We start from the raw sequence: 12,779 nt of genomic DNA, 5'->3' as shown, positions 1-12,779 counted from the left end.
AAGATTTCAAGATGAAAGGCACGATATAAAATATGACACCATGAAGATTCAATGTTTTCTGTCTTGAGGTCATCTAACAAAACCCATTATGGATTCTGTAATAATAGAAGCAGTGGCTTCATTGAAATTCATTTATTTGGAGAATATCCCTTTTAATCCTGCATGCATTTTTTAGCACAAAAAGTTGGATTTTCTTGCAACCTCCTTTGTAAAATTTAGTATTGTATGTCTGCTCATCTGGCTGTTTCAGCATTCCTCACCAGAAATCCCACACCTGTGAAACTTCAGCAACACTATCAGTAAGTGACCTACACAAAGTTTAATAGAAAAATTTTACTGAATATCCTCTGTTTAATGTAAACAAGGCAGGAGGCAAAACAAGGAACGTTTATTTTATATAGTTACACTATTTTACAGGGCACAGAAACTACAGAGGATCACGGTTTGAAAACCCTGTAGGATACGCCGTAACGGATATGGATTTTTCATGTAGCACTAAGTCTGCTACATAATCCTTAGATTTTACCTAGCACTTCGGTTTAGTACTGGGACAGTAAGTAATAATAAAATGTCACCTGTGGATTCACACAGCAGGTTAAGGTAGAAATTACCATGCATTTACAAAGCCATTCCATGATTACTTGTGCCCTGTAAAATCACGTGCAACGATCTTTACACTAATCATAGTGTAAGCAAGCTCGGAATTCTGGTTCTCATATATATATATATCTATGTATATATATACATAGGTGATATACAACCAGACTCAAGCTGTGTCAAATCACAGCTTTTATATTGCACAGACAAATACATAGTAAGAACATTACACAGACAAGATCTGAATACCAGGAATATTACAGTCATATGAGAAGACAACTAAGGACAAACTTGTTCTACGGGAGCTTAGCACATGGCTTGTTACAAAATTTGCTATATCAGAGTCTAAATCAAATACATCCTTTAAATGGAAAAAACATAAAAATGTGTCTATTTACACACGTGCATCAAGGGTTAAAAAGTAGTTTGCATCTGCTTTTTGAAATCAAAAGTTATTCTAGTACTCCTCTCAAGCATTTCAATCTAATACTAGTGGCCATATTTTCAAAGGTGATAAGCACTTGTATTTTCCACAGACATGTGGAGGACCTCCATATGTTGTGAACTTCAGGCCATACATTTTCTCAGGTGTCCATCTCTGGGTAATAAATACACAAACACAAACAGAGGAACAAGATGGGCACCTCAATGACATGCATAGATTGGAAAGGTGAAAACATGGACCTGAACTAACTTCTAACCTAAGAAGGTTCTTAACAAAAAAAGTGCATGAAAGTATCACAAAACAAAATTAAATGAGTTCCATCTCTTAAGGAAGATTAAATCACTTATACAAAATAAAGGTCATTGTCATCGTGTATTGTAATTAAGGGTTTGTAGGTGGCACTCACAAAATCAGTTCAGGCTAATGCAACTTCAAACATTGCTTCACTTCTTACCAAGATGGATCCATGTCTTACAAATTTATCAGCTGAGTAAGATTTGGTTTGCAAGAACATCTCCAATGCTGCTGAAGACTGAAGAATTTTATCCTGAATTTAAGAGTATTCAGTTATATCTACTTTTTTTTTTTTTTTTTTCTTTCCCCACGTACAAGAGTTAAGGAATTGTGTTTGCAGCTTGGTAAACTGTTTTGCATTAAAATGCCATAGACATTGCAGCAGTCCTTCCAGAAACTGACTGATACAATTCCGTACAACACAATGAGCTCAGGTATCAGTAAAAACAACAATACCAGAGGTGATGTTAATGGTTTCATTTAAGATCAGACGTCTCCCGCATGGCTTTACAAATCATTATATAGCTTGGAAAGCTCTTGCAAGTTTTGCTTAGCATTTCTCTCCCTTTCATTCATAGCAGTATTATCACTTCCAGTTTCCACTGAAATTAGGACATCAGAAGTATTCTGGAACATACACTTAAAAAAATAAATAATGAAATATAATTTTTAAAGAAAAAGTAATTAAGCTCAAGAAAAAACAATAAAGACACAAATTCAATGAAGCATCAGCATTTGTGCTCAACAGCTTACTTTATCCACGCAAGAGACTGTGATTTAGGAAAACTACTGAAATTAACCTTATGTTTAACTGTTTTGCTGAATTGTGACCTTAATTATAACAAACATATGTATTAAACATCACTGCATAAACATATGCTCTAAATTATATGTCAAGTATGTTACATTAATGAAGCTTCTAATATGGGCTGACTGCAATACATATCACTAAAATTATTTGCTACTTTCAAGGTATATTTCTAAAGAACAAAAATGAGAAAAGTGTTATTATTTAAGCTTTATCCTACTATGCCACTTTGATCTGAAAACACTTCAGGGCTAAATTCAGGGGGAAAAAAGGAAGGTTGGGAAGTAAAATACATTTGCTTTTTTTTTTTTTCCAGATAAATCCAAGAAACAGTACAGATGCCTCCCAGTATAAGGAGCCACTGAATTTGGTTTTATCTGCCGAAGTATTTCCCTGGTTCCAGAACTGCTTTGTTAGCCTTCCTCCCCAGCTGAACCTGTACAGAAAGCCTTTACAGCAAGACCACCTTCACTGTTGTGACAAGAATAAATTTAGCCCGTTATCTGTGACACTTCTAATTAACCTGCTAACTCGAATGACCTCTCAACACCCAGATTCCATAAACATATTAAAAAAAATATCTGAAAGGCATGGATTCAGAGCAGAATCTGATTCCAGGTATAGTCACGCAAATCCAGGACAATTCCAGTGACTGAGTAAATGAGCCCATATTTGCATATAAGCAATCACATCCAGAACAGGCATTAGCTGTGCAAATAGGATACTAGGAAAGACAAAGAAAGACAATGTAAACACAAGGAACTAAACTGAGCCTTGCCCGCCTATACTGTTAGGTCTGTAGGAGGGGAAGAGGTACTGTGCACCTGTGCAGCATGCAGGACAGGTCTCTCACCCAAATCACTGCGTGTGGATTGAAGGTTAAAGCACAGCCTCCTGGCCCTGCTGGTGCAGGGGTGGCAGTGAGCTGCAAGCCCTGTCTGAAGGGCTCGCTGCCATCACTGTAGAGAAAGAGCAGCAAAGTCCAAGCAGTGAGAACGACTGCCCTGGCTGGCAGCATTCATACTGACAGGCTCACTGAGATACCCTTCCGTACCCCAGCACTATGCAAAGCAGGTACACATTTTGGTCCTACGTAACGCATCAACACTTCACTGAATTGGCATCAGGCAATCTTCTGCTGGGCACCACTGCTAGGGTTAGATAAACAATAAAAATGTTTCTAAAAATGACAGAACATTTATGCTGCCAATTTTCAAGGCACAGAGGATTGTTAAATAAATTCAAGCTAAATATCAATTTAGAAATTAAAAAAGAAATTAGAAATACTGTTTCAGCAACAACTACTAATGACCTATAATTCATTTCCCTATAAAGGTGAAATGCCAAGCAACTGGAGTTCACATGCAAAAAACTGAAGTAAATCTAGTTACACAGATGACCTGAAGAGCAATCACTTGGAAAGACAGAGACAAATGTGCTATAAACACGTACATTTCTGATATACTTGTTATGGACGTGATCCTGAATCAGGGTTAATTCACTAGTATTGGTTTTATACTAATAAATCTCCTGAAGTAATCCGTTGGGGAATCAAGCTCAGAGTTGTTTTTAAGAGTCACAAAACTAAAAAAAAAAAAAAAAAAAAAAAAATCTCATGAATATATTCCACTGTATACGAATTAGTGGATTTTTTGAACCTCTCTTCATTTCTAACAACATTAATTTCAACTCTAGTTGTAATTTCTTTTCACATGAGAAGAAACGAATTAGGACATAAAAATGTTATAAAATTAATTTGCTACTTAAAAGTAATATGGTCACAAAAAGCGAACTGGAGCACGTGAGCTCCAAAGCATGAAAGACCTAGCTCCCTGAACATCGTCGTTAGAACAGAACAATAACCAAGGTCTGATGTCTGTGGTTCTTCATGCAGCTTCTGCAGATCTTTGCACAGTGGCTAGAAATGCTATGTATTGGTTTCTCCCAAAATGCCTTTAATCACATTCTAGGTCCGTTTGCATCCATCTACCTCGCAACGTGGTGAATCCAACGACTGGTGAAAGTAACCCGTCCTCCAGTCCTGCCAAATGTCAACAGACACTGCCAGGAGGTGTCACCTCTTCTAGCTGGGTGTTGTCGGTAGTCCTTCTGACTAAAACAGGCTGGGTGATTTTACAGCCTGGCCACTCGTCAAGGCTGCTTAGGGTGTAGACGAGGCATGATACTTCACAAATGCAATTGCTGCCAGCTCTTTGCAGAATTCTTCCAGCACAATCACACCCTCTAGTAACGTCATGTGGTCAATGCTGAGAGAAGAAAAATAAAAATCAACAGAGAATCAGGACTGGCATGCACGAAAACAGTGAGTTTTAGAAAATATGCAATGAATTTACTCACATGGGCCCTTCAGGCTCCAAGCCCAGCAGGCGTTTTCTGACCAGCAGAAGTTTGGGAGTGAAATCTGGGATGCGCTGGATTCTAACCATGAGGTCCCCAACAACCTGCAAAGCACAGCGCCGTCAGCACACACACTCACACCTTTGCAGAGTGGCTGGCAGCAAGGACAGATGACAGCCTTCAGTGCCTGGGACACAGAGCCACTTCAAAATTGTCACAGACTCACCAAACAATATGCAGAGCAGCTGCTCTGTGCCAAAAAAAGGGTGAGTGGTCATAAGCACTAAAGATATGAGCAGGGCCAAGGGTGTGAGTGAAGAAAGCGAAGAGATAAAACAGGACAGGAGCACTGAAGCCTTCCTAGCTATTGCCATATATTAAATTACTCATTTATTTTAATTACACCAGTGATTAATTCATCCTAGTAAATGTTGACGCAGGCAATTGACCAGTAAATTCACGGGTTTAGGGAAAGCACAAAGGGAGAGAGTGAAGATTATATTTGAAACGGGGAGGGCTGCTGGGAAAAACGGAGCTAAGCCCTCTGTTAGCACTGGGTAAGCACCATTAATAGGCTCCTGACCAGCTTAATAACAGCTGGTGCGTGGGGTAGCCGAGGGATCTCTGACTGAGATGACTGCGCTGTGACAGGCATCCAGCCAGCACTTGTAGGATGAAGGTCTGGCAGGAAGAGATGAAATCAGAGAGGGAAAGGAAAGGGACTTCCAATAAATCTAGCACTTCATTGCTGACCGGAATCCAGAGAAGGGTCACAGGCTGGACTGTAAAAAACAGCTTTTATCAGAAAAATAATAAGAAAAAAAGGATGAGCAGAGATATTCACCCAGGCACAGGTATTCAGAAGTGTCCTTTGCTGGAGTGTAGATTAAAGCCCTCTTTTTCCCATCCAGGTGCAAACCTGTACTTTTTCTGTTCTTACTGCATTACCTGATGTTGCCTGCAAGTGACAACAATGTCACCTAGTCCAATTTAAAGCAACATCACTGCCAGAAGCGATATTTCACATCTATGCTATGAAACTAAACAAACAACTTTGAAGACATGCACAATCAGAATAAACGCTGGAGAATACATTTTCCAATATTTTGGGTAGAAAATCAGTAATTCTGATTTTTAAATCAAGAGCTAAGTATCTATTTTCAGTGAGGAGCCATTTGCCAACTTAAAGTACCCAGCTTTAAATATTCATTACGAAGTTACTAAATATATCACTGCTCTATAGCCATATGTAAATATTAACCGTGTGTTTACTCACCCTGACAATAACAGAGAAGAGCGACCTGCAGCCAGACGCTAGGTTCACGTAAGGATCCAAAAGGTATTCGTGTATATGAGGATGGGGAAACAAGGAGAGTTTGGACAACACTGACGTAACTTGTAAATTTACATCATAGGGCTGCAAAAAAACAAACAAACAAACAAGGAAAATGTAGTGCTTTATTATTTTCACATTGAGTTTTTTTTATCCAGCAAGTGTTTACTCAACGACTACGACCTCACAGAGAGGCTTATAAATATGTAAAGATAAAAAGCTAGATTAGAAGACAGGCCCCAAACCTGTCCCACAGCAGGATTAAAGAGAATACAACAGTTAGGCATCAGATATCATTATCTATGTAACTGCTACAACCACAGGGCACTTCTGCACACTTCCTGTTTATTGTAGGATAAGAAGTCCTCTTCCTATAAAACTGTTCTTCAGCTCACTAGCTAAACAAATAGCACAGAACCAGCCTAGATTAATCATCTGCCTAGATGCAACATCTTCCTGCTTCTCCTGGATAACTGCAAACTATATGAGCTTAGGAAATTGACAGTGATAAAGCCATGTTTAAAGCTAATAATGCGTTTCTCTTTTATTTTATTTTTTCCTGGAAAGAACCACTGCGGAAAGCCAGGTTGTCTTGTGGCAGCATGCTACTGGAGATGAGGCAATCCTGGGCTGGGAATGCGGCATGAAATTCTGAGCTGCTTCTGTGCTGCCTTTCCCCAAATCAACCACATGGAAGAGGCAACACTGTCAGAAGCTGCAAGACGCTGATCAGCCATAAGGGTTTTCTAGGAACAAAACAGTACCTAGCTTAAAGGTTTTTACCAGCCCACAAAGAAACTCATTTCCATAAAAGAGAGTACTTTCATCACACCGTCTTCATGTTCCAAGAACTTTTTTTTTTGTCTTCAATTTCCTCGTTGCAAGGAAAACAATCTGATGTTTTAATGCAGGCCAAAATTTCTAAACTAGTGGAATTTCCTTCCCTTTATCGAGCGGTGGAACAGACAATGATGGCAAGAGTTGGACAGACGTTCCCTTGTTACACGCCTGTGCCAGTCTGAAGACGTTACCAATGCACAGATGGTTTCACTTAATCTGCCTGATTCTACCTGAAATGGATTACTGGGCCCTCATTCAATCCCTTTGCCTGCCAGAAGCACGTTGGCAGCAACATCTTCATGGCATAATCATATCTAGGAGACGATGTGTGCTCATGGGCCCAAATTATCACCTTGATGCTCTCAAGTTAGCATCCTACTGAAGAATAGGAGAACAGATTCTTCCCTTTTCCAGAATAAGATTCAGAAGACTTCACCTTCAGATTTAGATATATTTAGGTGTGCCTCCATGTCTAAGCTCTCATTAGCCTACTCAACAGAGATTTGACACTTGATACAATTGCTTATAAACATCTCATGCTGCCTCAGATGCTCCAAGTATCCTGATTGTCTCTTGACAGTTCCACAGAGGGTGGATCCTGCAAGATCTGTGTGGTAACTGCCAGCTTGTGGGAACGTCTCGGGCATCACAAAAACAGCAACAGTTACCTCAGTTCAGGCAACTGAGTCGACCTGACAGGCATTACAGTCAAGGAAGCTGAGATGGTGATTCATTAGGTTTAAAAGACACCTACTGGTTTCTCAGTCTAACAGCTCCCAAGACTACAGGGGCTGTTCTGACAAAATTTCCAGTGACTGGATGTGGACACCCAACTAACATTTAGGTATCGTAATCCTGAGATCGTTACTAGTCACCATGGCATGCCAGAGGGAGTTGTCTCGCAGTTCTTGTGAAGTGAAGGCACTTATTTCTCCCAGTCAGAGGCAGTTATTTCTGTACTTGATATATTCTAGCGAGAGATTCATCCCAATCTTCTAACAAATGAATGAAGCTTTCAGATTCTGGGCCAGAGATGTTATAGGTGACAGGGATTACTACCTTTTGAGTTAGTGTGGAAGAGAAAAGTTACTGTGCAGACAGAGACACAAATTCCTCCCATAAATCTATTCCACTGTCTGTCTAACTGAACCACTGGAGAAGGGCTTTAGAGTTGTGTGAGTCAGTCAATTCATTAGGAGGCTTTGAAGCCATGAGATTTATCTGGTGTGCACAAGAAGGGAAGGAAACAAAGTAGTAACACGTGCTGCATTGTTCAGACAGATTGCTGTTGTGATTTGAACTCATTGAGAGCACTAAGGAAAGCTGAGCTTTTATTTATGTCCATATGTTCTCTAGTTTGAGAAAACCAGTGAAACTTGGAGTTTAGAAAGTTCTTAGGAAACAGTTATTTCCACATAAATTTAATGGGTAATATTAACAGCAGGAAGGAGGTACGGTCTAATAATTAAGGTACTAGATCTGAACAGCCTTGAAACAAGTTACTTTACTTCTGTGCCTCAGCTGTCTTCTGTCAGAAGCTAGGTGAATGATACTGACCAGCTCTGTGAAGTTTTCTGATATCCGCTGATAAAAACTGATAAATACACAAGAACTACCTAAGACAAAGCAAAAACGACAACGAACACAAGCCATATGTAGTACCGTAGCCTTACTACAGGCTTTTCTGATTTTATTTTTTATTTTTTTACTTTATCTGGACATCAGCATATATTGTGTCAAATGTGCCCTTGGTCGGACTTTGGTTTTTCTATGCATTTCACCATGAGTGTTGTTTGTGTGTTTCACCATGTTGTTTGTATGTTTCACCATGAATAACCCCTAGCAATTTCTATTTTTAATTATTTTCTTTTATTTTTTAAGGCAGGCCTTAGGTACGATATAGTATGGATTTACCCCTGCTGTTTGATTTGGGCAGTTTATTTTAATTTCGGAGTCAGGTATTTTTGACACCACAGATTGTAACACCTTGCTTGACTAACTCAAATGTGTGTCATGCCGACCGGTAGTATGTCAATATGGGCACTGTGCTGCCATGCCAGATGCTATTTTTGCTGTAATCATATGTATCTGATACTTAGGTGTTTCTCGGGGGATGTAATTTCGTTTCTTTTTATAATTTGTGTGTCATTGCTCAGACAAGGTTTTCATATCCACAAGGATTGTTTTTCCTAAAAAAAGAAAACCAGGTTTCCTTGTAACTCCAATCTGTACTCATTTAAACTAGGGAAGAGCACAGTACATGTTTACTGGAACCAAAACACTGAAAACACACAATACAGCAGCAGATGTATTTGGCTTTCTTTTCCAACTTCTGAATTATAAAAGTCAGTAATCTCAAACATCCTCCTCCTCTAAACACTCACAGAGCTGACCTAGAAACAACTGCTGGTTTCCTGTCATGTTGCCTGTGCATTTGTATGTCCAAATGACTCTTGTCCCGTTTACAAGCAGGAAGTCTGGCACTACCACAGCTAACTAATCATTCTGTAGATATCTGCACATCTAAAACTGAACAGAATTGTGGAAACTTCTGAAAAACTAGCAATGCTGCATCTGTAGCAACTCCAGCTGGTGTTATAGGGAGTGTAATCTAGACTTTCAGCACTCATTTTTACCAAGAAGGAAAGGTAGCTTCCTCATCAAAAATAGCAGCATTGACTTGACTAACTTAAGTCCAGAATTTCGAAAGGACAAAGAAACAAGAAATTTTTGTACAGGGTGACCTCCTTTTCATCTCCCTGAGCCTTCATGTTGCTTCTCCTCAGAAAGACGAGGTCATGTGGACAGGCTAGATACAGAAAGAAACACAGAGCAGGAAAAATCACTTTCTTTTAACTCCTTTATACTAATCTGAGTCTGACATGTCCTTTTCAGGACAAGGAGCCTGTCAGATCATATCTCACTTGTTTGCCCTTGGCAGCTATACTTTCATTATTTGAATATAATGAAATGGGAAAAAAGAAAAACACCTTTACATTGCAGATGGGAAAGGATACCTTCTAGAAATTTTCTCTGCAATCTAGTTTTCTTTCTAACTGTGAAAAAACATGGGGAGAATGTTACCAGCGATACAATAAGTTCTTCTCATCTCACGATGGTGTAAACTGTGTCCTAAACAATACTCCAGATTGAAATTCAGAGAAATGTGGCAGAAAGGAAATGTAAAGAACTTTATTTACTGACAAATGTACATGCTTTCTAAGTGTAAATGCTAGAAAATGAAAACAGAACCAGTGATGCTAGTCCCAAAGAGTACTTAAGAATACTATCTTACACTCATCCTTTACCACACGGATATTCTTGTATTACTCATCAATTTAAATGACATTTCAATCACAACAATGGTCAAGAAATAATTCTGTACACAGAAAGATGGCTAACCAAGAATATAACATGCTTAATGTACATGAAGGTTTTGTTCTGTTTTTGTTGAGAGAATACCAATCACTGTAACATCCTGCCATCTACAGAGACCTGCAACACGGACTTGGGATTTTACACAATAACATGATGCTGTAACAGACATCTGAATGATGGAATCCACAAGGCCTGATGGACACTAGCCACTTAGTAGTGATGAAAGCATTAGAAATTGAATTTATAACTTGCTTTTTCTTACCTGATCAAGAATCCTGCCCATTCTTTCAAAGAGGACTTTCAAGAAGTGTCCTTCAAAAAATGACGCTTCTAAATTGCACTTTTCCAAAGACCTAGGAGATCCAGGCCACTCCCACCGTAAGCAGATGACACAATAATCACGAAACTAGAAAAAAAGTAGTGAGGAAAACATATTCAAACCTCCATGGAAATCATTTTGTTTCCTGTTAATAGTGTCTAGGCCTTAAAAGCACAATCTGTAGCTATATGAGAAATCTAAGTCCCAAAAGAACAGCCATTCTACAATAAACATAACCAGTTTCTATACAGGCACTTCATTTTCTTCTCAACGTTCATGCTACTAAGGTAGTTTTAGAAACACAACACATGGAGAACTGAGCTACCCAAAACTGGCAGACACCAAAACACAAAGCAAAGCTAACAATACACATCTGGATCTAGGTTCTTCTAAAGCAGAAGTTACATTCATATACATTACTCTTGTCAGTAAATTACCACCCTGTCACTGCATCATGGGCAGCTTATCCCAACATCCAACCCATATTGCTCCCATATTCCCCAGGGAGGGAAGGCATGGGTATGTGCAGGTGATAGAAACAAAATGAACTTCAGGGTTTTCTCTTCCCTCTCTCTGTTTCCTATCTTCCACAGCAGTCTTCCTTAACACCCCATCATCTTGTGCCTCTGATTTGCTGCGGGCTGCCTGCTGTCTCACTTTCAAGGAATTGTACCTTGAAAGGAGCACCAATAATACACATGAAAATAACGAATGCAGGAATAAACAGTAGCAAAAGTGAGACAAAACAGATTCGGGAATCATTCAGTGCATGTAGCTTACCTACTGGTACAAGCTTCCAGGAATAGAAATAGGGTAGCAGAACAGCTATTTGGTTGTAATAACAGCAATACGCAGTGCTATTCTTAGGGGGGAAATATTTTAAGAGTAGCCATATCATTGTCAGGAAGTGACAGAAACCAATTCTGTTCTCTAATAACTCCCAGAATACTCTTTTTCCCAAGGCATGAAAGAAATACAAAGATGATATGTATTTTCTAGCATCCAAGAATAGAACATGGGGGCATTTTACGTCTACCTTTATTTTCTTATTCACTATTTTCTATTCCTTTTCTTTTCAGAAGACTGTAGATAAAACAATACAATAAATACAGAAATCCAAGCTTCTCACCCTAAATTGCTGCTGTCATAACTCAGAGATCATGGAATTTTTGAAGTACCTACTAAATATAGCTCTCTTGGTTACATCTTTGCATAATTGTTTCTATAATAGAAGACTCACAGGGCTTCAATAAGAAAGCCACAAATAAATAGTGATTGTCCTCTGACCAAGGAGACTTTAGATTACATGTGTAAAAACAAAAGCTGCATTTATTTCAAAATAGTAAATCATTAAGGTTTCCCTTCCTACCAGAACCCTCTACTTCAAACCTGAACGCCTTAGGCTATGCATTCCCTGTGATGAGCCTTTATTTTTGAAGTCCCAGATTGCATAACTCCTATGCAGCATTTTAATTTCCCTTTAGTCCTTTCAAACAGCTTGGCAGGCAATTCTCCAAGAGAATGCAGATAAATGCAAAAGCAAATTAAGAACCTATCAGCAGTTCAGATTTCCTCTCAGTGTATTTGTTATATGAATATTAATGCATTTAATGTCATCCATTATTCCCATTAGAGTAATACAAGGTGGATTCATCACCAAAAAAAAATCTCCTAAGCTAAGTTTTCATTAGAAAATAAAAATTGAATTTTCCCATCTTCCATTACTAAAAGATGCATACATTAGGACTATTTATAGAAGCATTTGTATATCCGCATAATCACTGCAAATTCTCCAGGAATAACGAAGACTTCACTGACTTACTTGTCTGTGGGCATCTCTGAGGTAAGTGTCATAACCTGTACCTTCCACGTGGTATGACGACTTGGCTTCATCAGGTACAAGGCAAAGAAAACTACAGAGATAAAAGTGTGTTAATGAATACCCATAATCCACAGAGCAGCAGATCGATACTTTTGCATTATCTGCAATAAAGTTCACAATACTGAATTGTCTGTGCATTCTAACTATTGCTTGTAAAAAGACTTACACTTCAGAACTGTTCTATCTAGCACCGGAGGCAAAAGCCTCAGTGGAAGGCTAGCACTTTCTGAAAATGAGCAGACAGAATGGAGATAAAAAGGAATAGTCAAAACCAGCTCAAGTGTTTGCTAAAGGTCAGACTCCATCTTACCAGAGCACATGGAAAATTCACTGGGGAATAAATGAGCCAAAAGAGAATTACAGTCAAAATTCTTCTTAACCTACTGCACAGGCAGTTTTATTTCCCAGTTTGTTGAGGTAATAAATATCTAATATCTAGTTCAGGAATATCTGCATACAAATGCCCTTGCCAGGTATGTAGTGCATACACTTTATGTGCTTATTACTTCACCAATATCTGGCCTA

At 38.8% G+C, this 12,779-nt stretch overlaps 1 protein-coding gene across 3 annotated transcripts in view; it reads right to left on the bottom strand.

Annotated features, from left to right (window-relative positions):
* Positions 1–2,438: 2,438 nt before the first annotated feature.
* Positions 2,439–12,779, bottom strand: part of FHIP2A (FHF complex subunit HOOK interacting protein 2A) — a 33,457-nt gene continuing 23,116 nt past the window's right edge. For all 3 annotated transcript variants that reach the window (XM_084524962.1, XM_084524961.1, XM_084524960.1), the window contains 5 exons: positions 12,195–12,285; positions 10,316–10,459; positions 5,779–5,919; positions 4,503–4,606; positions 2,439–4,411 (listed from right to left, as the gene is read on the bottom strand). In XM_084524962.1, coding sequence (XP_084381088.1) covers positions 4,306–4,411; positions 4,503–4,606; positions 5,779–5,919; positions 10,316–10,459; positions 12,195–12,285 — 586 coding nt within the window. In that variant the 3' untranslated portion in view covers positions 2,439–4,305. The remainder of the gene's footprint in view (positions 4,412–4,502; positions 4,607–5,778; positions 5,920–10,315; positions 10,460–12,194; positions 12,286–12,779) is intronic.

The sequence above is a fragment of the Aythya ferina genome (genome assembly GCF_964211825.1).
Source record: "Aythya ferina genome assembly, chromosome: 7".
Taxonomy (NCBI): Eukaryota; Metazoa; Chordata; class Aves; order Anseriformes; family Anatidae; genus Aythya; species Aythya ferina.
Note: the sequence above shows the minus strand (reverse complement) of the source record. Positions and strands in the feature narration are given on the sequence as shown.